Source organism: Giraffa tippelskirchi, chromosome 8, assembly GCF_054371585.1.
Source record: "Giraffa tippelskirchi isolate mGirTip1 chromosome 8, T2T-mGirTip1v1.2.pri, whole genome shotgun sequence".
Lineage (NCBI taxonomy): Eukaryota > Metazoa > Chordata > Mammalia > Artiodactyla > Giraffidae > Giraffa > Giraffa tippelskirchi.
In genome coordinates this window covers 122,059,111-122,086,577 of record NC_137282.1, presented here as the reverse complement: position 1 = coordinate 122,086,577, position 27,467 = coordinate 122,059,111, and the positions used below count along the sequence as shown (strand labels likewise).

At 35.8% G+C, this 27,467-nt stretch overlaps 1 protein-coding gene across 2 annotated transcripts in view; it reads left to right on the top strand.

Moving 5' to 3' along the window:
- Positions 1 to 25,826, top strand: part of HCRTR2 (hypocretin receptor 2) — a 128,610-nt gene extending 102,784 nt beyond the window's left edge. The window contains exons 4-8 of one of the 2 annotated variants that reach the window (XM_081517480.1): positions 6,558 to 6,673; positions 16,432 to 16,652; positions 19,734 to 19,855; positions 23,074 to 23,299; positions 25,784 to 25,826. In XM_081517480.1, coding sequence (XP_081373606.1) covers positions 6,558 to 6,673; positions 16,432 to 16,652; positions 19,734 to 19,855; positions 23,074 to 23,299; positions 25,784 to 25,826 — 728 coding nt within the window. Of the gene's footprint in view, positions 1 to 6,557; positions 6,674 to 16,431; positions 16,653 to 19,733; positions 19,856 to 23,073; positions 23,485 to 25,783 lie in introns of those variants that run through there. The other variant, XM_081517481.1, reaches the window with a different exon arrangement.
- The last annotated feature ends 1,641 nt before the right edge of the window (positions 25,827 to 27,467 follow it).

The window sequence follows — 27,467 nt, the reverse complement described above, 5'->3', positions numbered from 1 at the left end:
GTAATGTCTCTGCTTTTCAATATGCTGTCTAGGTTGGTCATAACTTTCCTTCCAAGGAGGAAGCATCTTTTAATTTCATGGCTGCAGTCACCATCAGCAGTGATTTTGGAGCCCCAAAAAACAAAGTCTGTCACTGTTTCTACTGTTTCCCCATCTATTCATCATGAAGTGATGGGACCGGATGCCATGATCTTAGTTTTCTGAATGTTGAGCTTTAAGCCAACTTTTTCACTCTCCTCTTTCACTTTCATCAAGAGACTCTTTAGTTCTTTACTTTCTGCCATAAGGGTGGTGTCATCTGCATATCTGAGGTTATTGATATTTCTTCTGGCAATCTTGATTCCAGCTTGTGCTTCATCCAGCCCAGCGTCTCTCATGATGTACTCTGCATATAAGTCAAATAAGTAGGGTGACAAAATACAGCCTTGATGTACTCCTTTTCCTATTTGGAACCAGTCTGTTGTTCCATGTAAAATTCTGACTGCTGCTTCCTGACCTGCATACAGATTTCTCAAGAGGCAAGTCAGGTCGTCTGACATTCCCATATCTTAAAGAATTTTCTACACTTTGTTGTGGTCCACACAGTCAAAGGCTTTGGTATAGTAAATAAAGCAAAAATAGATGTTGTTCTAGAACTCTTCTGCTTTTCCGATGATCCAACGGATGTTGGTAATTTGATCTCTTGTTTCTCTGCCTTTTCTAAATCCAGCTTGAACATCTGAAAGTTCATAGTTCACGTACTATTGAAGCCTGGCTTGGAGAATTTTGAGCATGACTTTACTAGCGTGTGAGATGAGTGCAAATGTGCAGTAGTTTGAACATTCTGTGGCATTGTCCTTCTTTGGGATTGGAATGAAAAGTGACCTTTCCAGTCCTGTGGCCACTGCTGAGTTTTCCAAGTTTGCTGGCATATTGAGTGCAGCATTTTCACAGCATCATCTTTTAGGATTTGAAATAACTCAGCTGGAATTCCATCACCTCCACTAGCTTTGTTTGTAGTGGTGCTTCCAAAGGCCTAGTTCACTTCGCATTCCAGGGTGTCTGGCTCTAGGTGAGTGATCATACCATCATGATTATCTGGGTCGTGAAGATCTTTTTTCCATATTTCTTCTGTGTATTCTTGTCACTTCTTCTTAATATCCTCTGCTTCTGTTAGATCCATACCATTTCTGTCCTTTATTGTGCCCATCTTTCCATGAAATGTTCCCTTGGTATCTCTAATTTTCTTGAAGAGATCTCTAGTCTTTCCCATTCTATTATTTTCCTCTATTTCTTTGCATTGATCACTGAGAAAGGCTTTCTTATCTCCTGTTGCTATTCTTTGGAACTCTGCATTCAAATGAGTATATCTTTCCTTTTCTCTTTTGCCTTTTGCTTCTCTTCTTTCACAGCTATTTGTAAGGCCTCCTCAGACAGCCATTTTGCTTTTATGCATTTATTTTTCTTGAGAATGGTCTTGATCACTGTCTCCTGTACAATGTCACAAACCTGAATCTATAGTTCTTCAGGAACTCTGTCTATCACATCTAATCCCTTGAATCTATTTCTCACTTCCACTGTATAATCATAAGGGATTTGATTTAGGTCATACTTGAATGGTCTAGTGGTTTTCCTTACTGTCTTCAGTTTAATTATAAATTTGGCAGTTAAGAGTTCATGATGAGCTACAGTCAGCTCCCAGTCTTGTTTTTGCTGACTGTATAGAGCTTCTCCATCTTTACCTGCAAAGAATATAATCAATCTGATTTTGGTATTGACCGTCTGGTGATGTGCATAAATAGAGTCTTCTTTTGAGTTGTTGAAGAGGGTGTTTGCTATGACCAGTGCATTCTCTTGGCAAGACTCTGTTAGCCTTTGCCCTGCTTCATTCTGTACTCTAACTCTAAATTTGCCTGTTACTCCAGGTGTTTCCTGACTTCCTACTTTTGCATTCCAGTCCCCTATAATGAAAAGGACATCTTTTGGGGGTGTTAGTTCTAGAAGGTCTTCAAAGAACTGTTCAACTTCAACTTCTTCAGGATTACTCGTTGGGGCATAGACTTGGATTACTCTGATATTGAGTGGTCTGCCTTGGAAACGAACAGAGATCATTCTGTAGTTTTTGAGATTGTATCCAAGTACTGCATTTCAGACTCTTTTGTTGACTATGATGGCTATTTCATTTCTTCTAAGGGATTCTTGCCCACAGTAGTAGATATAATGGTCATTTGAGTTAAATTCACCCATTCCAGTCCATTTTAGTTCTCTAATTGCTAAAATGTTGACGTTCATGCTTGCCATCTCCTGTTTGACCACTTCCAATTTGCCTTGATTCATGGACCTAACATTTCAGGTTTTATGCAATATTGCTCTTTACAGCATCGGACTTTGCTTCTGTCACCAGCCCCATCCACAACTGGGTGTTGATTTTGCTTTGGCTCCGTCTCTTCATTCTTTCTGAAGTTATTTCTCCACTGATCTACAGTAGCATATTGGGCACCTACTGACCTGGGGATTCATCTTTCAGTATCCTATCTTTATGCCTTTCCATGCTGTTCATGGGGTTCTCAAGGTAGGAATACTGAAGTGGTTTGCCATGCCCTTCTCCAGTGGACCACATTCTGTCAGAACTCTCCACCATGACCCATCCATCTTGGGGGGCACCTCACAGCAGGTCTCATTCATGGTTTCATTGAGTTAGACCAGGCTGTGGTCCATGTGATCAGATTGGTTAGTTTTCTGTGATTGTGGTTTTCAGTCTGTGTGCCCTCTGATGAAGAAGGGTAAGAGGCTTATGGAAGCTTCCTGATGGGAAAGACTGACTGAGGGGGAAACTGGGTCTTGTTCTGATGGGTGGGGGCATGCTCAGTAAATCTTTAATCCAATTTTCTGTTGATGAGGGCTGTGTTCCCTCCCTGTTATTTTCCTTATCTTATCCTAAGTTAAATCAATGATCTAATTCTAAAAGTATACAGAGATGTCATAATTGTCCTACAACCAATATTACAGTGTGGAAAGAGTGTAAACCATGTAGATTCATATATATCAAGTCACTTTTGGAAAAGTCTTGCAAATACTGTCTCCCTCATGGTACAAAATAACTGAGAACTCTGTCTTACTGAAAATAAGACCACAAATGTGTAATATTTTATGGATAGATCGTCAATGCAACTCATTATGTTCTTCATTACCTATAGTTTGTTCATAAAAGACCACAAGCTATTAAGTTCTTGACACATACACTTGACACTCAAAAATAAAATGTGTTAATATTTATTTTAATGATTTTTAAAAGATCTTTGTGTATGTCCATTGTTTGCTTCAGTCACATTAATTTATACTTCTGAAACTTTAAAATTCTTTCAAAATTGTAATGATACTTTCTTGATTTCTTGGTTTGTAAATACTTCCACAGGATAAATTCCAATGGAAGAAAGTAACTTTCTTTCTGTACTCAATCTAAGATATGTTTTTATCAGTCATTAGTCCAACTTTTAATGAGCATATAGTGTTTATCAAACACTGTTTTGGATACTGGGGATTTATAATCTCCCTCCTCTTGGATTGTACTGTCAAATTATTCTTTGGTGGTTTGAAAAATAATAATAATAATGGAGATATTCTTTATATCATGGCATTTGGCCTGTTGTCAGATTGGTAAAGTGAAGTATATAAATATGTGCGTTTATTAATAGGAATATTTATTGAAAACATTTATCAGGGAAGAGATAATAAAATATATGAAAAATTAACGTACACTTTAATGGCTACATGAACTTTGAAAAGACTGTCCAAATTGAAAATTTGGAAAATTATATTATTTTTTCCATTGAATTCTTGATAGGTGTAACATGAAGGAGAAAATGTCATTTTTAGATAATTATATTAACATGTTCACTTAATAATGGACCTCAACTCATTTAAGTTTTGTCTGTCCAATACATGATATTATTATTTAATCTGATTTTTTAAATTTATTTATTAATGGAAGGATAATGGCTTTACAGAATTCTGTTGTTTTCTGTGAAACATCAACATGAATCAGCCATAGCTGTACATATGTCCCCTCCCTCTTGAACCTCCCCCATCTCCCTCCCCATCCCACCCTTCTAGGTTGATACAGACCCTCTGTTTGAGTTCCCTGAGACATACAGCAAATTCCCATTGGATATCTATTTTACATATGGTAATTTAAGTTTCCATGTTTCTCTCTCCATACATCAAGACTAAAGAAAGATCTACATTTGCTCCTTATTTGTTGATTTGGTATATATACAAGAATTTATGTAGATTATGCCTATTTATCGGTTAAGTAGAGACACCAAATTTTAATAGCTTTTAATCTTTAAAATGCTGTTTTCTAACTTAGGGAATGCTTAAGTGAATACATTTTATGTAGCTCTTTTCTATACATATGAATGTCTTAAAATATATAAAAGATATTTCTCAAGTGCAGAGAAAAATCAAAGATAGTTTTAACCTATAATTTAAACTTTCAGTGGTATTTCTAGATTTTCAATTAGCTTAGACTCTGGGCATGAAATGAAGAATTTAAGATGATTGTGTTTCCCCAATTATCTAAAATAATATCTTGAGGAAAGCAATCTATCCTAGCCTTCAAATATAATTTTGCTTGATCAACTTTGTCTGTGTTGGCGTTCATTATCATAATATGCCTTTACCAGTCAATTACATCTTTTTCCAACTATTTATAAATATTCCACTTGCAGAATGAGCTTTGTTTCCCATCTGTTTAAAACTGCAGACTGTTATTATAATGCTGATATCCATCTCTGCATTTAAAAAACAAATGACCTACCAAATCTACCTGTCTCCACTCACTCAGTTTAGTTTGGGGCAGACATCAGAGATTCATAGGTATGTATGCTTCAAAGGTAGATTTTTATGCAGGAAGATTATGTGACACTTTCTTCAAAACAAATAAAAGTTCAAAGCCACTCAGGTGCCTGGGAAGTGCAGAGGTAACTCTCCAGTTCCTTTTAAATTGGTTCCCCTAATGCTGCATGGACTGTGGAGCTTCAAAGGAAAAGGGTGTCTGTTATTCCTCCCTTCAGGCTGCTCAGATTCTATCACTTTTTATGTAACTGGCCTGTTTTACAGGACAAACTTGAAAGGAAGTTAGAAGCTGATGAGCTCAGCGTGAGCCACCTGGGCCCCCAAGGAAGTTAAAAATGACACCTCAAGTTGATCTCTTAGAGCTCCTGGCACCACACGCACGCTGCCATCCTTTCTAAAGATAGTAGTGGAGAAAAACATCTGTCTGAGAAAGAAGGCAGTTTTAAGAGTAAAAATAAGACTATTAAGTTCTAGAAGATAAGACTATGAAATCAATATTATGGAGGATATTTAACTCATTGATAGATTTAAAATATATTCAGTAAGAAGTCAATGAATTGTCAGCCTTTTTTATCAGTGATTATGGTCATCATCATAATTATTTTTGGCTAAACCTGAGGATAAATTGCTGTTATCACATTTGATCACATAACTGAGTCTTCATGCTTCAAAATACTTTCTGAAGTAATGAAACAAATATAATCTATAAAAATGATAACATTGTCCTTCCATAATAGTATAGAGCCAATCCCATTGTCAATATCAAGCTCAAAATAAGTTATGTAATTTTTAGAATTAAAAAAGTCTATTTTGCTAGCATGTAGTTAGAATTGTATCTAGTTAGTGGTATTTAATATCCATGGTATCCATCTAGTATATATTGTTTCTTGTTTTGCATTAAGTAAAAGCAGCTGGATCACTGTGACATATTCAGATACTAGTATAAGAGAAATATCCTTTAAACTATTTTAAAAGTCAGCCATGGATATATTTTAGAAAAACTAAAAATTAATATTAAGCCACAGTGCCACTCAATTGATTGATTCCTTAATAAATGCCTTAATCTGTGATACGTATCACCTGTATACATAGAATTAATGATAAATAAGAAATTACTACAATCCTAGATGTGCTTATGCCTTATGATACCCATATTGGTTTGAAATCTAACTTTAAAGAATCCTAAAAATTTCATTTTATTAAAAGTACAAGCATCAACACGCATACACAGCTTACTTAAAGAAGTATTTTGTATATGTTCTAGGAAGTCAACAAAAAGAATTGTTATCAAACGTTTGCTGTTTTATTTTATTTTTTTAATTCCAAATTTGTATTTTCAGATACAAGTGAATAATGTCCCTTCTTGTAAATCCAAATATAGGACAATTCAAATTGTTTTATTAATAGCCAAATGTAATCAAGAGAAAAAACGGGTTTTTAGTAAATGAACACTTGGCTTTGGATAGACTGTGTAGCACAAATTAAAATAATGTTTAATTCCCTTTTTTCTCTAAGTAGATTAAATGACATTAAGACTTTGCATTTAGTACTTAAATGTAAGTAGCTGATATTTTAAACCACTTTTCCCTTTGTGTATATAACATGACAGTAAAATCACATAGAACGTAAAGTATATTTTAAAAGCAAAACATTGACAAATGTACCTTTAAAAAATCTATAAATTATAACATAAGCCTTTATTATTTTGACTTTCATTCCAGGTGAAATTTACCCCAAGATGTATCACATCTGCTTCTTTCTGGTGACATACATGGCTCCACTGTGTCTTATGGTGTTGGCCTATCTACAAATATTTCGTAAACTCTGGTGCAGACAAGTAAGTCATTTCAAATACTTTTCTTGTGTTTTCTTTACAATGCCCTTGAAAACAAAATTTGAGTGAATTGAACCAACACAATTTAGAACAGGATAGTTTAGAAACCAACATAGTTTAGAAAAGGATTGTGTGTACTTCTAATAAGGTTTTCCACTAAATAATGAAGACCTAGTCATGAAAATGGGTTTCCCTGGTGGCTCAGATGGTAAAGAATCTGCCTGCAATGCAGGAGACCCAGATTCAATCCCAGGTTGGGAAGATTCCCCTGGAGAAGGGGATGGCTATCCATCCAATATTCTTGCCTGGCCTAGGCATTTTTAGGGGGGATATTTAGGAAATGTTATTTTACGAACTGCCTCAATGGCTAAATTTTAAACCTCTGTGATTAATTGACTTGATTTTTGTCTAGGACTAATAGTATACATTTTACTTTTTATGAGAAATAAATAAAAATTCCTTTAAAATCTCCTGAGACTGCAAGCAAATATTTATATAATGCATTTTTATTATGTGGGTAAATCTCCAACTTCAATGATTTTATTTTGTTTAGAAGAATCAGGCAGAATTGAGAATTTTAGAAATTGTTTATAATGCTGATTTGAGAGTACTGAAATTTGTTATATAATTTTGCTCTGTATTCATTCACTCAGTTATTCATTCATCAAATGTTTGCATTTCTTTCACATGCATGTCTGGTAAAAGTTCCAGTCTGTGGCACCGATGAATTCATATTCTAGAAGAAGGAAATAGTCAGTTGCAGGATAAAAATCACCTTAATAAGTATAAGCCACAGGAGATCAGAGGAAAGCTTAGTGGAGGTGGATGTAATTCAGACCAGATAATATTTAAGCTGAATTTTGATGAGTTGAAAGAAATCAAGGAACATGCAGTGGTTCATAAAGGGACAGACAAAGGATATAACTCATCTTCTTATACTTGCAAATTGTTTCTGAAAATGCCACATTCCTCAGAAACGTATCTGTCTCTTTTTCTAAATTTTGAGTTTGTGGAAAGCCATGTTCTTAGTCTGTTTGCTCTGACATATTTTATCCAACTGAAAGAATTTACTGGGCCACTTTCCCCATTAAAAGGATTTCATAAAACTTTCATTTGGGGGTGAATATGAGTCTTAATTGGAATCTTCTTCATCCTTTATTATTCAAAGCAATTTTCACAATCATCTTTTATCCTTTCATAGGAGCAACAGCTGCATTTTTCAACCCTGTATGTCTCCAAATGTTTTCTTTTTTTCTAATTTTTTAAGCCAATTCTTTTCTGACCTTATAAATGCATTCTGTTCCCCTGTCTTTGCAATTAAAATAACAAATGTGTATCACTATAAGCCACGAATGGTGATTTTCCAGATCCTAGAGACAGTTTCCTCAACACTCTCCACCTGGCCATGAAGTCAACTGCAAATATTTAGTGTTTTTTCCTTTTGTACCCCACTTCCCGGTACGTGTTGTCAAACTGTTCCATTTTTGCTCAGTTATTCTGCTGTGAAAAAGCCCAAGGTATGTGGTTTGCAATAGTTTATCTCGTTCATGTTCTATATCTTGGTGAGGATGACTGTGGCTGTGCTCCCTTGGTCTTCTCAGTTCAGAACTCCATCCAAAGGATCAGCATTCCCCTGGGCATACCATTTTGGGATCAAGGGAAAGGGCTGGAAGAAATGTGCAAATTCTTTGAAAATATTTGCTTTGAACTGGTGTATGCTAAGTCTCCTCACTTTTCATTGGCCCAGACAAGTCATGTGGTTAAGCTTGAACAAATGGAGATCTCCTTACAAGCTGGGCAAGTGAATGACCAGAGCTGATATACAGAAATTAATAACACAGACTGAAGGTCCAGACTGCATCAGTTTGAATCCTAACCCTTCAGTTTAGCACATGCATGAATTCTGTCAGTTACTTAAATTTCTGTGCCAAGCGGTATGCATAGCATCTAGCTCACAGAGTCGATACACTTAGATGGATCAATTCAAGTGCCTCAAGCATGAAAAGTGCTCGTTAAATAAAATATCTTCACAGTATATGCTGTTATTTGGCCTTTCGACTCACTCTGCTTATATTTCTAAAATAACAAGCATGTTGTGAATTGATGTTTGTGACTGCTTTCTTAGATCGACCTCTTTCATAGCACTTTTAAGTAACATGATAATGATTTTTTTTTTGTCTGTCTGCTCTAATCTACTAAGACAGAGAGTGTACAGACTAGTTTTCATCTTGTAGCCCTACAACTAGAACCTGCTTAGCACATTCCAATTGCTCAATAAATACTTTATAAGAAAAAAGTTAGTAGAAGAATGAGAGAAAGTGCTGGGAAAGTTTTGATAGATGAGCAGAGAGGGGAATCCATGGTTCAGTCACTGAGAACAAAGTCTACAGAAAAATGAGAAAACGCATTGGTGAGCAGGTAGGCATAAAAATACTGCAGATTTAGGTTGACATTTTAACGAGAAATAGTCCCAGTGTTAAGTGCATCCCTACTTTCATATTTTTACTTGTTAGTATGCATTAAATATACTAGATGCTTATATATGTTTATTTATTTATTTACAGAATGACACATCTTCCAAATTTCTTGTATGTACATGAATCTGTTTTGCTCATCATCTTCCCAACACTTAACATGTTAGCTTATACAAAAAAGTATTCAAAAAGTGTTTGTTAAATAATTATATAACAGCCAAATCCTAACCAGTTTACATCTTCATTATAGTTCTCCATTTCTCAAATTCTAAAGTAAGTTCAAAATTATATTGCAGATTTAGAAAAAGTCCTTTTTTTTTTTTTTTGATGAATCGTCCTATTATAGTACAAGCCACATGATCCAGAAGATTTGTAATAAAATGCTTGGGCTGTGAAACTAAAAACATTTACAAACAGATTGCAGTGGAAAACAATGAGTTCATCTAAGCTCACTTTAGCAATGATGATAAAGTAAATTAACCTCAAGTGGTGATTATGTAGAAGTCTTCTTGAGCAACTCTCAAATTCCAACTGTGAATGTCTATAAACAGAGTTCCAAGGCATTATGTGTGCCATAGGCCACATCAGGTGAGCCATCAAACAGAGGTCCTGTCCTATTTGCTCAAAATTATAGAGATGCATGGAATCTGTTATGTTCTTTGAAATTTCTAAGTGTAGGTTTATTAGGGGACAAAGTGTTTGTCCTTGTCTGACTTTCTCAAGGATTTTAAACCTCATTAAAAGAACTATCCAATGCTTTGCTCTAAACAAGGCTTAAATATTCTTTTTGATAATGTGACTCAGAGAATTCAGTTTAGAAATTCTACAGACTCTAGAACTCCTCTTTCTAAGACTCACTAAATCTTCACTCTTGTGCACCCGACAACATTGTTTCAGTTCTAGCTCTTATATAATTCAACACTTCAATCTTATCATTGAACTCATGCCAATTCATCCCACACATATCTACTGCAATCTACCATGTGTCTGGGACTATGTGAGGAACTAGGTATGAACTGTACTGATACTTGAATCTGGAACTGAATTTCCATGGGCCTTCCCTGATGGCTAAGTGGGTAAAGAATCTGGGAGACACAGATGTGAGTTTGATCCCTGGATTGGGAAGAACCCCTGGAAAAGGGAATGGCAACCCACTCCAGTGTATTTTCCTGGGAAATCCCATGGAGACTGGAACCTGGCTGGCTCCTCCATGAGTTAGGAAAGAGTCAGACGTGACTAAGCAGCTAACTCAAGGATTAAAATTTTGAAAGAATTACTCATTCCAATTCTTATCACATTCTCTTCTGCTACCCTTTATTCTTCAACATTCTTCAAAAAGAACTTAATTAATATTAGATAATAATGAGTCAGTCTAGTATGAGGAAGTAAACAGCAAATTGTAATTACAGAGGCAGAATCAAATGCCAGTAACTTAAGTTCACACAGAGATAAAAATAATTATATATGTAAATATAAAAGAGAGTATAAATGTATTTTTTTTGAAATTCTTTTCTTCTCCTATTTGACTTGAGATAACATTGTAAAGCAATAATTATAAAACTGTGAATCTTCAGATTATCATGTATGAAGATGTAATTCAAATGGAGGAGGGAATGAAGCTATATTGGAACAAAGTTTTTGTATAGTATTGAAATTAACTTGACATTAATCCAAACAGATTGTTTAAGTTGTTAAGTGTAGTCCTCAGGGAAACCACTAAAAAATAACTCAAAAAGAATATAGTCCAAGAGGCAACAAAATAAAAATTGTATTAGAAAATATCTGTTTAACAGAAGATAAAGAAGTAATAGAGGAATAGAGGAACCAAATAGAAACTATATATATATATATATATATATATATATATATATATATATATATACATACATATATATGGAAATGGAAACAAAAAGCAAAAGGATAGATGTAAATTATACCTTCTTAATAGTTACATTAAATGTAAATGAATGAAGCAGTTTAGAGATTAGCAGAATAGATAAACAAACAAGATGATTCAACTGTATACTGTCTACAAAAGACACAAAGAGATTAAAAGTAAAACAATGAATTCTTTATTCACTATACAAACAGTATAGTACCAGGTGGCACTAGTGGTAAAAAACCTGCCTGTCAATGCAGGAGACATAAGGGAGGTGGGTTAGACCCCTGGATGGGGAAGATCCCCTGGAGGAGAACAGGGCAACCCATCCCAGTATTCTTGCCTGAATAATCCCACGGACAGAGCAGCCTGGAGGCCTACCATCCACAGGGGCACAAAGAATCAGACATAGCTGAAGTGACTTAGCATGCATGCAAACAGTAACCACTAATATTAGACAAAAGAAGCATAATAAAAAGTGTTACTACAAATAAAGAAGGATATTTCATAATGATAAATCATTCGATTAAGAAATTCTAAACCTATATGCATTTAACAACTGAAGCCCACAATACATGAAGCAAGAGCTAGCACAAGTAGGGACATAAATAGACAATTCAATAATAATAATAGAAAACGTCAACACTCATATTTCAGTCATGGATAGAAAAACTAGGCAGAAAATTATCAGTGACACAGAAGACTTGAACAAAACTATCAATCAACTAGACCTAACGTATCTACAGGATACTTCTTCAAAAGTACAGCATACACATTCAAGTGCCACTGAATAGTCTCCAGGCTAGATCATACGATAGGCTATAAAACAAGCTTCAGCATATTTTATGTGATTGAAATAGTAAAAAAGTACATTATCCTACTTTAGTGAGACAAAGAAAATGGTTATGATCCTGACCATAAGAACGTAGTATGTGTATTTAAATACTAAAAGAGAAGAGCCAAGGTAAAAAAAAAAAATAAACAAATAAGCTGTCATAAAGGAGTCATAAAGTTAACATTGCTATTATTTTGAATAGATTTATTGCATTAAGTTTATAGATCAATTGGGAGAAACTGATATATTAACAGTATTAAATCTTCTGATCTGTGAACATGGTACATCTCTTCATTTATTTACATTTAGGTACATCTCTTCATTTATTTAGGTCTTCTTTAATAGCTCTTAGAAATTTTTGTAATTTTATCTATACATATTTTGTCCACATTTTGCTAAGTGTACTTCCAGAATACATATTTTGCTATTGAAACTTGTGTTATTTTTAATTTAAACTTCAAATCATTTATCACTAGTATATAGAAATATAGTGAATTTTGTTTACTGATTTAGGGTCCTGCACATTGCTAAATTCATGATTTTAGTTCTAGTGGCATTCTTGTAAATCCTTTAAGACTTTCTTTGTAAGCAACGATGTGTCCTCAGTAGAATCAATTTATATACCTTTTATCTATTTAAATTGTCTTCTTCTACTGGCTAGGATCTCCAGTACAATGTTGAGTAGACGTATGAGAGAAACATTTGTTGGCTTGTTCCCAGTCTTGGAGGAAATTGTTCATCTTTAGCACTAAGTCAGAAGATAGCCCAAAGACTTTTCATAGATGCCCTTTGTCAAGTTGAGAAAGATTCTATTACTAGTTTACATCAAAGTTGTTGAATTTTTCAAATGTTTTTCCTTTCTTTAATGAGATGTTCATAGTTTTTTCTACAAATATGATGTTACATTGATTGATTTTTTATATGTTAAACCCACAATGTATTACCAGAATAAATTTGATTGATTTATTGAGTCAAATCTATTATATGTTTGTATATTGTTGGATTTGGTTTAACAATACGTATTTTGGGGAATTTTTCCTCTGTCTTCATATGAAATATTTGGTCAGTGGTTTTCATTTGTTCTTATAGTACTGATTATCATTAAAATTCATTAAAATATTATATTTTCTTTGAATTTTAGAAAGAGTCTAAATAAGATAGAAATTATTCTTTATGATTGATTGAATATTACATCAATGAGGCTATCTGGGCCCGGAGTTTTTGTTTGTTGGTTTGTTTTGTTGTAACAGGGTTTGTAAAGACAAACAGGTGTCAGTTTAATTATCTTTTCTTTCATTGTATTTATTCATTTCATATAAGTTCACTGTTTGTTCACAATATTCTTTTATGCCCTTTCTAATGTTTGCAGCATGTTTGCTTATCCTGGCCACAAAGACGTCTTTAGACAGGGCAGGTTTCAAGGGCCATCATTTACATGATAGTTCCATTTCCTAACTGTGTTAATACCTGTTCCAGGATGTATTTTCACATCAAAGGTGATTATAAAGTTTAATTGTAATAGTCGAATAAAAGAAGTATGTGTGTGGGTTTGTGTATGTGTTGTATGTGTGTGTGCTGTATGTGTGTACTGTGTGTGTATGTGTGTATGTTATGTGTTGTGTTTGTGTAGTGTATGTGTGTGCTGTATGCATGTACTCTGTGTGTGTGTGTATAATGTTACGTGTTGTGTTTGTATGGTATGTGTGTGTGCTGTATGTGTGTACTGTGTGTGTGTGTGTGTGTATGTTATGTGTTGTGTTTGTATAGTGTGTGTGTGCTTCCATAGTCAGCGATTGTTTAGCGCTTGCTGAGATGGCGAGGAAAAGACCTCCCCCTGTGGACAAATGGCCTGAATCTCTCAGAAGCCCTTTTGTATGACTATTATTGCTTTTATGTAACTAAAAATTAAAGTGTGTGCTCAGTCATGTCTGACTCTTTGCGACCCCATGGACTGTAGTGCACCAAGCTCCTCTGTCCATGGGGTAGGTTGCTGTTTCCTTCTCTTGGGGATCTTCCTGACCCAGGGATCAAATCTCCATCAATTGCATTGGAGGCATATTCTTTTACTACTGAGCCACCTGGGAAACCCCTTTATATAACTAAGCATGTATTTAAAAAAACTGTTAACTTTCTTATCAGATTGTGTTGAAGTTTGTAGATGGAAATAGTACATCACAATGGGAAAAGATGAACTTTCCAATAAGACACATCTGTGTGCATATTCTGGCTTGTCACTTATTAAAGATATAGACTGGATATTTTATTTAATCTTTCTCAAAACTGCTTGATAATCTGTAAAATGGGTTTACATAACTATGTTTTTAAAGAAAGCATTAAAAATTACTCAAGATTTTGCATCATTCCTGGTGTTCAGTTAATATCAACAATTTCTATTGATGTACTGACTTTCTCTTGACATAGACAAATTGTCAGTGGGGACTACTGTATGTCTTTGCCCAATGTGTGCAGGATTAGCATCTTCTATCTGTATTTAGATCATCATCTAAGAGAGGACATCATTACCACTTTTTTATGATTGCAGGAACCATAGTCATGCCCACTGTGGCAGTTTCTCTTTATGGCAACTTTTTCTGATAGTTGCAGAAGTCATCAGATGCAGGATATTGATTTTTTTTTTCCTCAGGGGGGCACTGTATAATAGATTGCTTCAGTTTAAATGCTCTTAGAGATTGTTTAGGAAAGAGTTCAAGACAATTTGGCAGACATTAATAGGGTTACTCATGCTAGAGGTCTTCTGGGAATTTCCAACATCCATTGCAATTTCTCAATTATTTTTAAAAATGACTGCTTAAAAATGACTCAGAGAGGAGGAAGGATTCTCAGTCAATATATAAGATTGAGTGGGGCCACCTTGATGTGAAAGGTCAGCCCATATGGCAGAACATAGAGAATCCAAAGATAAATCATTTGTCACATGTTTTTCAATTTAAAGGCAGGTTTTCCTTATTTTCATTTGCTCCTTTTTGAGAGGGAATACTTATATTCAAAAGAAGCATCGTATCAATTCATCTTCGTGGAAATCAAAGTAAAATTCTTTTCTCAAATTAAAGATTATCTAACAGACTTGGATCTTGTGATGAATAAAGCAACAGAGTCTATCCAGCATCCATTGTGAGAGACCATAGGGACATGCTGGTCTGTTCTGGCTTTCGGTGCAGAGATAAAAGCAACAGCTGAATAATCTTAAAGAACTAGGATGTTCTTACGGTGTGCTTGTTGGCACATTTTCCTCTTAAAAAATTACACATGCTGAATTTTATTGTTTTGCTCACTAAACCCTATCAATCTTCATGAGCTTATAATTAAGACAATATTATACTTGGAGGGACTCCCTGCTGTTATCAAATAACTTTGAAAAGAAATGGAAAAGTACAAGTTGTGTAACTGATGTTACACAATTCCAGCTATTGGAAATGATCACGGAAGACCATAGGGGATTTTCAAGGTTTTTACGTGAACTTTAAAGGATTGGGCCACAAAGTTGACTTCAAGAAATTTTATAAGAACAAATAATAAGCAGTAGAGCATATTTTATTTTGTTTTTATTCCTTTTATTTAAAGATTTACCTTAAACTGGAGAAGCAGAAAACCTAACAAAAGTCCCAACTCCCCGGCTGCCAGCAGGTGGCAGTGTTGATGCATGAAAAGCCATGCAGGCGACTTGGTAATCACCTGCTTAGGTTTTCAGTGTTTCAACCCCAGGTATCTGAGCTGAATCAGAATTCCTAATAGGTGCTCTGCTTCCCCAGTTCTCATTTCTCTCTCTTGTAAATCAAGAAGGTTTTTCTTAAAAGAGTAATTATAAAGTCACAGAAAATCTGAGGGCAAGTTACAGAGTTTTCCTATCTCTGCCCTCCCTCCATTCATGGGTAGCCGCCCATTATCAACCTCCTCCCGCAGCGAGATACATTTGTTAAAACTGATGAACCTGCATCTGCTCATCATAGTCACGGTTTACTTTATGATTCACTTTTGATGCGCATTCTATGTGTTTGGATGGTATATTCAGACACAATGGACAATGTGTGAGGAAATGTATCCATCATGCAGGTATATCCCCTGCCCTGAAACCCTCTGTGCGATGCTAATTCATCCACCTCCCGTTACCCCTGGTAACCACTGATCATTCTACTCTCCATATGTTCACCTTTTTCAGGATATCATATATTTGGAATCCTACAAGAGGTAACCTTCTTAGATGGCTTCCTTTCACTTAGTAGTATGCATTAGTATTTTTTTCATGGCTTGATAACATTTCTTTTTAGAACTGAATATTATTCCTTTGTGGGGACAACTTCTCTTTTTATAAAGAGATATGTTTTCCATTTGCAGCTCTCTTTAGACCTGGACAAAATTGTGATGTTGCAACTTTTGTTTTCCCACCCAGACTCCTACTTGGCACTTGACGGTTTTACTCCAGAACACACTCCACTCAGCAAACCTCCCAGACCACAGGTGGCTGGGATACTCTCCTTACTCTGTCTTCCAATTACTCCTCCAAAGTGGAACTTTCCTAAATCAGATAGCAATAAAGGATCTGCACTCCTTTCAGATTCCGGGAACATCTTCTGTTGTTCAGAGAAAATGGAAGGCCCTGCATCCTCTTTCACAGCCTCGGGGGCCCGGACAGCAGACCAAATCCAGGATTAGCGCTGTGGCGGCTGAAATAAAGCAGATCCGAGCCAGACGGAAAACAGCCCGGATGCTGATGGTTGTGCTCTTGGTGTTTGCAATTTGCTATCTCCCAATTAGCATCCTCAATGTGCTAAAGAGGTAAAGTTCACTTATTATTTGAAAACGAAGAGATGTGCCATTTCTCTTGGTTCTTAATTAAGGACTTTTTTTTTTAAGCCAGAGAAAAATTCTAAGCCGTCTGCCGAGATAGCTTGTCAGGCCAGAATAACCGAATGTGTTGTTGTTACCAGCAGGTAAGAACACACAGCTTTTTAGAGTGCTGGGACTTTAAATGCTCTTATCCATGCTAATTCTCGAATGACAGACAGAAAACAGATGTTCCCCCGACCTCTTCAAGTTAATTGCTGAATCTCAGATGCAGAAAAAATTCTAATGCAAAAAACTCATTTACAGCTTGGAGATCTTTTTTGATCAGAACAAATGGGTTTTCCAACTTTGTTCTCAAAGACATAGGGAATGGTGACGGAATTTTATCTAAAGGACAAAAAGAGATAAGAATTGTGTTAGCGTTCTAATTATACTTAAAAGTGCCTTTATGAGCACACACACACACACACAAATGGAATCACAGCACATATTTGTTTTGAATGCTTAAACAGAAACAAAGACAGTCCATTTTTCTGAAGTCAGCAAATCAAGTTTAGGGTGAATAGGTGAATAGTGTGAATAACCAAACTCAACACAAAGCTTTTCAGTGAGAGAAGTTCCTGTAACCCTGCAGATACACTTTTAAGTTAAAACAATTGGCCAACATGATCAGCCGATACGGGGCAGTGGTACCCAGAAATCTTCAACCATCTGTATTGGAAATTATCTTAATAGTTGCACAGAGGCTGGTCCCATGGTAATACTCGTTTTGTTTATCAGAGGACTCTAACTAAAACTAGGATTGCGCCTCTCATTTTCCCCTAATTCAGTCAATATCCTATTCCTTACAGCTGGGGACTCTGGAGAGAGGCAGCTTTGGCTGGAATCACACAGTCTAAAGGTGGTATAACCAGCTGCAAAGATTTCTCATTCTCTTTGGGGCTTTGTCTTTGATTGCTTAATGACTTTTTTCTTTACTTTTTTAAAAATAAATTTTATTGAAGTAATGTTGATTTACAAAGCTGTGTTAGTTTCGGCTGCACAGCGAAGTGATTCAGTTATACATATATATATTCTTAATGACTTTATCAATGGTAAAGAAAGAAAAAAATAACTTTTCAGCAATGTTGTTTAGTACAGGCACAGCCTTAGAGGTATAAGATCTGTGGCAGCTTTGGTCCTTGAGATATACACCAGCTCAAAAGAAAAGGGAAGCTTATATATATATATATATATATATATATATATATATATATATATATAATATTATATATATTAAATATATAATATAATATATAATAAATTAATATGTAATATATATTATATATATTAAATATATATATTTAATTCCCTTCTTAATTTTCCTGCCCACAGAAATCATGTACAAATGTATTCTACTCTGGTGCAAAATGATGTTTTCTGTTCCTAAGAACCTATAAACATACTGGATAGGTTTTCTCTTTTTTTTTTTTGGTACTTTTATTTTAGTCTGTCTAAACTCGGTGAAAATTGGATTTACTGCTCTCTCAAAGACACACTTGGATTTCCTGTGTCTCAGCCCTAGTACCTTCCCTTTAGCTAGTTCCAAATACCTACTTATCCATAATATTTCTATTCTTCTGACTTACAGACCTTCCTTTCCAAGGAAAATAAATGGCTTTCTAAGGAGAAAACCCATGTTAATTTTAAAATAGTTTCCGTTTTTTGAGTCTTCTGGTCTTTGTCACAAAATAAAAATTTCAAAATAACCTTTAAAATTGTTTTTCTCTTTACCATACACATTTTCTTCAAATACTTGTCTCTGTTTGCCCTCTCATTTTATACTTTTGTTTTCTTTCTCTTACAAATAAAATCCTTAATTCTTTTCTTTAGAAGTCAATGTTTGTCTGGCTAGTCAAAACCAACATCTTTAAAGTAAGTCTGATTTGTATATTATTTCAAAGATATATTGTGATAGAGGGTCATAACATATTAATTCCATTTATCCATGTTGTCTCAGTATATATTATATTTTTGTAAGACTAGAGTACTCCATAAAACATCACTTTATTCCAACAATGTATTTCTATCATGTGCACAAAATCCACAATCAATGATGAAACCTCTATCAAGAAATGCATTATAGTATTCAGCCTACAAATTTATCAAGCAGTTGCAAGTTGCCTGCTCTTGTCTAGTGAATAGAATCTGATAGCTGAGATATTTCAAAGTATAGAACAAATCTTAAAAATGACCTTTAAGGATATAGTAATAAAATATTTGTCAGAGTTTAAAATAATGAATAAAAATATTAAAACTTAAAAATTTTAAGAAATTACCAGATTTTACCTACTAAAAACTAGTTCTTCTCTGCATATTAAAAAAAAAAAAAAATCCCAGCAGCCCAATTTCAGCAAAGTGGTAAGACTGAAGCTGAGGAAATGTAATACTCTGATCAATGCACAAATGAAAGTAGGAAGTAGTACATATAGACAGCAATTTAGGAGTGCTATATATACCCATTGCTATATTTAAAATAGATAACCAACAAGGACCTACTGTATAGTACGGGAAACTCTGCTCAATATTCTGTAATAACCTACATGGGAAAAGAACTTCGAAAAGAAGAAATACATGTATATGTACAAGTGAATCACTTTGTTGTACTCCTGAAATGAGCACATTGTTAATCTTATACTCCCATTCAAAATAAAGATTAAATAAAATAAAATGGAATATTAACAAACACTGCTCCATTGCATTTAGACACAGAATGAAAGAAGGGAGATAGACACATATTCAACCTTTGTATTCTTATTGCATTCATCCTTTACGAGGGAGAAAGCCCCTTCTTCTCTGACCTGAGCTGGCTTTTGATTTATCGCAATATTAATTGTGCCTTTGGGTGCCCTTCAGGGACTGGAGTTCTTCTGGCCCCACTGTGGTCCCCTAAACCTCCAAGTGGCCCATCCTGCAGGGGAACACAGGAGTCAGGCAGCGGGGACCTAGGCCTTTGCTGACCCTTGACTTTACTTATTTAAAGGTACTTTCCAGAATCTCACTGCCTTCCTCTTACCGTTTCTTTTTCTACAGGGTGTTTGGGATGTTTACCCACACAGAGGACAGAGAGACTGTATATGCCTGGTTTACATTTTCACACTGGCTTGTATATGCCAACAGTGCTGCGAACCCAATTATTTATAATTTTCTCAGTGGTGAGTTTTCACCTGTTCCTTCTCTACAAACTACAGCCCAGGGCAAGGGATGGATGACCAGAAGGTGTGAACACTCTTGAACTGTAGAAGGAGCTTAGCTGCAATATAATGAGGATTTTTTTCACTGATCTAACTGGTCTTTAGTTTTTCTTCCCTTATGAGAAGAAATACTTGTTATATAATAATCAGAGAAAATTATCTAAGTAACTTTTCCATTAAATTTAGAAGAAAAGTTGAAATAGGAGAGTGAAATTGTGAGAACTGGATACGAATCTTGCTTGTCATGTGAAATCATTTTATCTGAAAATAAAACAACCTTGCTTATATCATTTCCTTTGCCAATATTTATAGCCTAATTGACATGGAGTTGGAACCTTTGTATTTTTAGGTATTTCTCTGTATTTACATTTCTCTTGTGGGTAATTAATATCTCTTGGGCTTATCTCAAGATTTCTCACTGAGCCAAAAAATTATATTCCTCCTAAATAACACTGAATTAAACAGACCACACCCACAGAGCTCTGCAACTGATGCCACACATCTCTGTTTATGGAATCAATATAATTATAAAAATCATTTAACTAAATACTTTTTAATGGTATAGCCACTTTTAAAAATTGTATTTGTTTATTTATTTGGCCTCACCATGTGACACACAGGATCTTAAGGGCCTGACCAGGGATTGAACCCATGCTCCCTGCATTGAGAGCCACCAGGAAAGTCCCACTCAAAAGACAAACAATCAATTAGGCTTTTTTAAATAACTTTTTTTTTTTTCAGTCATGGCATGTACCCTCTATATGGCTGTACAGATGGCACAGTGGTAAAGGATCTGCCTGCCAATGCAGGAGATGTGGGTTCGATCCCTGGGTCGGGGGATCCCCAGGAGAAAGGAATGGCACCCCACTCCAGTATTCTTGCCTGAGAAATTCCATGGACAGAGGAGCCTGGAGGGTACAGTCCATGGGGTCACAAAAAGTCAGACAGCACAGGGCAGCTGAGCACGCATACACCTTCTATACCTCTGCTTTATTTCACCTTTCAGCGAATTAGATGGTGTATATGTGAAGGGTGTTTTGTATTCATTTCACCCTTTTCAAACCTCCCTCTGCTCACTCAACCCCAGTCTCCAAAATAAAGACTACATTCAGACTGGGATACCCAGAGCCCGCTGCTCACGTGCTGTTTGAAAGGAGGAGGGGCGCGTAGAGCCAGGACTTAAAAGGAATTCCTGGGTTTAGGAGTGCCTAAAGCCCTGAGCTTGCACTAAGCAGGGGAAATCTATTAGAACATGAGAGAGAGGTGTCTGAAGTAGAAGCCACTGAACCAAGTCAAAGTGCCGTCATGGGGTCAAGAGTGACGCAAGAATTTCACTGGGCACTGATTGCAATCACTCAATAACCCAGGTAGGTAATCGAAGCTCAGAGAAAAGAAATGGTGATTTCCAATGCTGTCATTTACACTTAGAGACTTAAAAGGTCACTGTTTCATGGTTATCCTTCTTCAGTGTGACATCAATAATTTAAAGATAAGGAAAAGCTTCTAGGGTTTTTTTTTTTTTTCATTCAGTTTTTTTGTTCTGCCTTACGCAGATTATAGGACTTCCCTGGTGGTGGCTCAGACGGTAAAGCGTCTGCCTACAATGTGGGAGACCCGTGTTCAATCCCTGGGTCGAGAAGATTTCCTGGAGAAGGAAATGGCAACCCACTCCAGTACTCTTGTCTGGAAAATCCCATGGACAGAAGAGCCGGGCAGGCTACAGTCCGTGGGGTCACAAAGCCAGACACGACTGAGCAACTTCACTTTCACTTTCTTTCACTCAGATTACAAAAAGAAATTTTCTAGATAGTTTAAGGTACTTTTCTAGATATTTTGTTGAACTGATTGTGTCAGTAGAACAGTTTCTTCACAGTACAATGCAGCGGTGATTTCTGCACTTTTGGCCATGTACAGCATAGGTTTCATCAGTTTTGAAATTATTAAATATCTCTGGGCACCCTTCTGCTGGTGTTCAATTGTACTATAGTAATCTAGTGAAAAATAACCCACACACAAATATATGTAGTTTGCCTATAAAAACATTAAACAAACTTCAAACATTGAACATGTAAAACAGTCTCACTATTTTATGGAAGTGTCTCATCATTGCAACAATGTACTAAGCATTATTTAATTCTTTATTATGACTAATATTACATTGAATATATGTATATTTGCAGCAACATGAATGGACCTAGAAATTACCATACTAAGTCAGACAGAGAAAGACAAATATCATGGTATCAATTACATGTGGAATCTTAAAAAAATATACAAATGAATATATTTACAAAACAGTAATAGACCCACAGATATAGAAAACAAAGTTATGGTTACTAAAGTGAAAAGTGAGGGGAGGTGGGAGGGATAAATTAGGAGTTTGGGATTAAAATATACACACTACTATATATAAATACACACACACACACATATATGTATGTGTATATATATATATAAATACAAGGTCTTCCATATATATATAAATACAAGGTTTTCCCTTGTGGCTCAGACAGTAAAGAATTTGCCTACATTGCAGGAGACCTGGTTTCAATCCCTGGGTTGGGAAGATCCCCTGGAGAAAGGCAAGGCTACCCACTCCACTGTTCTTGCCTGGAGAATTATATGGACAGAGAAGCCTGGTGGGCTACAGTCCATGTGATTGCAAAGAGTCAGACATGACTAGGCAACTAACACTTTCACTTTCACATGTGAAAATAGATGAACAACAAGGACCTACCGTATAGCACAGGGAATATGCTCAATTATTTTCTAACAACATATTAGGGAATCTGAAAAATTATAACTGTGCTGTACACCTAAGACTAACATGATATTGTAAATCAAAGATACTTCAATTTAAAAATAAATGATTTTTTTAACAAAGATTGCACAAAGCTTCCGATAAAGAAATTTCCTTTTTCTATCTTTCCCCCACCATTATAAAATGTTGCACCTGCATGTAGATTTGGCCCCAGGAAGCCACTCATTTGTACCCTAGAAGGAAATGGCAACCCCTCCAGTATTCTTGCCTGGGCAAATCCCATGGACAGAGGATCCTGGGGGGCTACAGTCCGCGGGGCTATAAAGAGTCAGACAGGACTGAGCAGCATAGCAGGAGATTGGTTAAAACATACTGACTGCAATATTCTGTTTTCCTTTCATTCTCCCTGGTCATCCAGGAAAGTTTCGAGAGGAATTTAAAGCCGCCTTTTCTTGCTGTTGCCTTGGGGTGCATCACCGCCAGGAGGACCGGCTGGCCAGGGGACGGACAAGCACGGAGAGCCGCAAGTCCCTGACCACGCAGATCAGCAACTTTGATAACGTGTCAAAACTGTCTGAGCAGGTGGTTCTCACGAGCATCAGCACCCTCCCAGCCGCCAACGGCGCCGGGCCCCTGCAGAACTGGTAGAAGACTGACGCCTAGGAGAAGGATGTCTGAGGCCCACTCTTCTTTTTTAAACCTCTGTACGCAGCAACTTGGTTACGCTGCTGATCTGAAGCGAGGACTACTGTGTGGACTGCTCCCCCCTTTTCTTTTTTTAAGGGAAAATGATCTCTTGCTCTTTGGAAATAAAGTCAGTTTAAAATCATTTCTCAAATTTTGATTGAAATATGTTACAAGTCGAACCTTTCACTGGATTTATTTTCAGGCTGTTTCACTTTTAACTTCATGTACTAGGATTAGTGTCAATTAAACGTGTGAAAATTTCCAATGCTAATTGTTATTTTAATCTACCTTCAAATTGCTGGGTAAAAGTTTCCCAAACTTATCCTTTGATTTTCTTTTGGTTGCTAAAAGAAGTAGCAGCTACCAGCTCTGGATTAACAAGATATATGTTAGTTGACTTTATAGCTTTAAAAAATTCCTAAAGAGAAGTGTCATTATGATGTGATATCTGAGAGTATATTTATATACAAAATAGCATATGATATTAGATAACTCAAAATCTATCTTTCAAAACTATGAATATATAGGCTATTCAACTTTATTTTCCATTAATTTTATAACTCAGTGACACAATTTTCTTGAGTTTGTAATCTTACCATGGCTAATATTTCTCATTTTAACGAATAGCCAGTAAGGCTCTGTATTCATACAAAAATTTTGGAGTAACTACAAATATGCAATTTCCAACTCTAAGGAAAGATTTTAACATTTAAGAATAAGATACAACATAATCACATTCTTCTAACCAGTAAAAATGAGATAACTGGTCTTACTAGGAGAAATTAAGAATGCAATTTACAAAGAAAAGTGGTAGTATAATACCAAATCACTCTGGGTCCCATACTGGACAGGTTAATGTCATAGAAAGTTGATGATAATTATTTGAATTTATTTACATTTTATAAACATTTATCAGGTTTTCACCAGTGGCTCAGTGGTAAAAAAAAAAAAAAAAATCCATCTGAAATGAAAGAGCTGCAGGAGATGTGGGTTCGATCCCTGGGTTGGGCAGATCCCTTGGAGAAGGATTTGGCAACTCATTCCAGTAATTCTTGCCTGGAGAATTACATGGACAGAGGAGCCTGGTGGGTCACAGACCATAGGGTCGCAGAGTTGGACACAACTAAAGCAACTTAGCATGCATACAAACATTTATCAAACACCTCCCAGAAAGCACCCACTGTGCTAGGATGGATGTGAACATGCCTTTGAGAGAGCTCCAGTCCGCTGAGGGGAACTTGTTGGTAGAGGATGCAGGGAGATGATTCAGACTCAGAGTGGGAAGTAACCAGTGATGGCAGTCCTCACCCTGACATGGGCAAGAAGATCGCAGTTTTTTGTTTCTGTTTAATTAGAGTGACTCTTGATGTCAGTGGATTCTATCCAGGCTTGTGGCTGAGAGCCAGGTAGCTAGGAGAATGCAGGGTTTTGCTCTTAATTCACACACAAAGGAACGGGAGTGTAGTATACTTTGTACAAATGGAAGATCTGGGGTTCAAAGCACTGAATATTTTCAATTTGCTTCTCTGCAAAATTATTCTGATTCAAATAGTCACTTTAAAATTAAATAAAAAGTAAAAGAGATGTTCATGGATAGTTGCTCTTTTTATAGTATAGTAGCAGGCATCCTTATTTTATCAAAACAAAAATTATGGAGAATATTTAAGAAAGATTTTCCTAGAACATAAAACTTATGGGTTTTTTTTGTACTTTTTTTCAACTCATCACTTTCAGAGAGAATATAACCAAATTCTCCACAAATGGTTTTCATGTCTTAGATTTGGGATTGCTGTGTGCTTTTTACTACTCCAAGCAAAAACTACCCTTGAACAAAGTTTATGGAAATTATATTGCTAGTTATCAGAATGATATCAATGAAATCAAATTTTGTAATTCTCCTTTCTCCTCTTTGTATATCTGAGAACTTTTTTTTTCTTATTTATGCTGTGTGAAAAGAGAATTGTGGTTTTCATATTGTGACGGCAATTAGCACTTTAGTTTGAGGATAATGCCAAATAATATTGATAATATGCCTTAATAGATAAATAGTATCGCAGAGTAAGAGCTAAATGTTTCAGGCCCTAACATATCTAGGTAATTGTCATTTAAGAAGAGAGAGGGCAAGAAAGCAAGAGCCAGAGCTGCAGAGACAGAGAGGCTCAGAGAGGTGCGTTGTAAGTCAGAATTTCTTTGCTCTAAATCAGTGAGTCTCAAAATGTGGTTTCTGAACCATCATTGTCAGCATCACCTGAGAACTCATTAGCTGTGCAAATTTTCACCCTGTCCCAGATCAGAAACTTTGAGGGTGGTACTCAGGAATCTGTGTGTTCACAAGCCCCACAGGTGGTTCAGAAGGGTCTTCACATCTGGAGCTCTGCTCCAGACACTAGCATGTAGCACCTGTACACTAACCCACGTGAAATAAAGTATTTTAGTCCCAGGTATCTGCAACAGGGACCATCATCATCACTGCTGTCAACCTGACTGGAGGTCAGAAAGAAGAGGCGAGTACCAATGTTGAAAATCACTCAGCATCATCTCAGTCAAAGAAATAATGGGTCATGAAATACTGTGTTACAGGTGCGGTGTGGAGAGAAGACAGGTTCTAAGGCCCTTGTGTGCTTTATGGCTACTTGGATGATCTGAGTTTCTAACTAAAACTTTCAAATCTCCAGTTTTATTTACCCTTAACAAAAGTCTAAGTCTGCTGAAGCAGACATTTTCCAAGAATGAGCATTGCCTGAAAGGAAAGAACAGATACACACACATTAGTCCTCATAAGAAACTGTGGGAATGGGCTGCCAGCCCATGCACGCTTCTGCCAACTATCTGATGCAGGAAACCTCCTAAGGGGTCTGGATTTAGTACTGACCTTAATAGGACAAAGGGGAAAGAAACAGGTGTTCCCCAAACCTGCCAATCTTATAGAAAAAAAGGGTCAACTACTTACCTCATTATGTGCTAATAATAACACAAATGAGATTTCCGAAAAGAGTATGTTGGGACTATTTGATGCTACACATAGAATATGTATCTCTCTTGCTTTGCCATATTTCAAAGATTGAATGTAAAATGTCATCAGTGTTACTGAAATTTCATTATCAATAGGAATGATAATAATTTTACCTCATATAGAGTGCATTTGAACTTTATTATTTCTGAATTTCTACAAACATGACAATATTAATATTCAAATTCATTCATTCTTGGCAAAAAGGTGACTCTCAGTTTCTGAGGAAGATGGCTTCTAAATTCTCCAGGGCTGGGAACATTTCTTGGGTATTAAATAACTGTTATAAGTCATGGATAAATTAATTACAAAAGTGTTAGGCACAATGATATTGAACTTCACTCCCAGTGTACATCGTTTTCATGAAGATAAAGAAAAATATGCTTATAAGATGTAATCTGAATGCGTATAAACTTGAAGGACAATATCAGAATGACAAGCTTCAGAGAGAACTGGACACAAATCATGAGGATCGCTGTTACTATTTTAATACTAGTGCAATAATAGATGTTTTTGCACTTGATATAAATAATAATAATCAATTGCATTTCAAAAAATCTGGGCAGCCAATAACATTTAGAAAGCTTTGCAATTCCAGTTAATTTTACAACAGAAGACTTTTCTACTTCTTACAAGTTACAAGTCAGAAAAGAAAAAATCTATTAGGTTATGTGCATTAGCTTTCAAATGGCATGAAGCAAAATTACAGATTTCTTTTGAGAGACAATATATGCAAACACAGAAAATACTGTCAATTTAAGTCTACTCTATTACATTATGTACATAGTAAACGAAGTGCAAAGGCATGAAAAACACTTATCTCCCCAAATTCAAGGGACACCATTTTCTAGAGAACTGTTGCAATTAAAGAGGGAGTGAACTACTCTGTCCACTTTGCCACGTATTTCTATAATCTCAAAATTTCTTTGTAAGTTTTGGATTTATAATTTTTTAAGTTTTTCATGAAATGTATTTCTATAATTGTTGTATGCCACGTGTGTAACATCATGTCACTTGTTTAACAGTTATTTTATACATTTAAAGTTCTTTAGGCCTGACATTGTGTCTTCATGAAGAAATTTCTTATCCAATCTGACGTGATTGTGTACCAACTA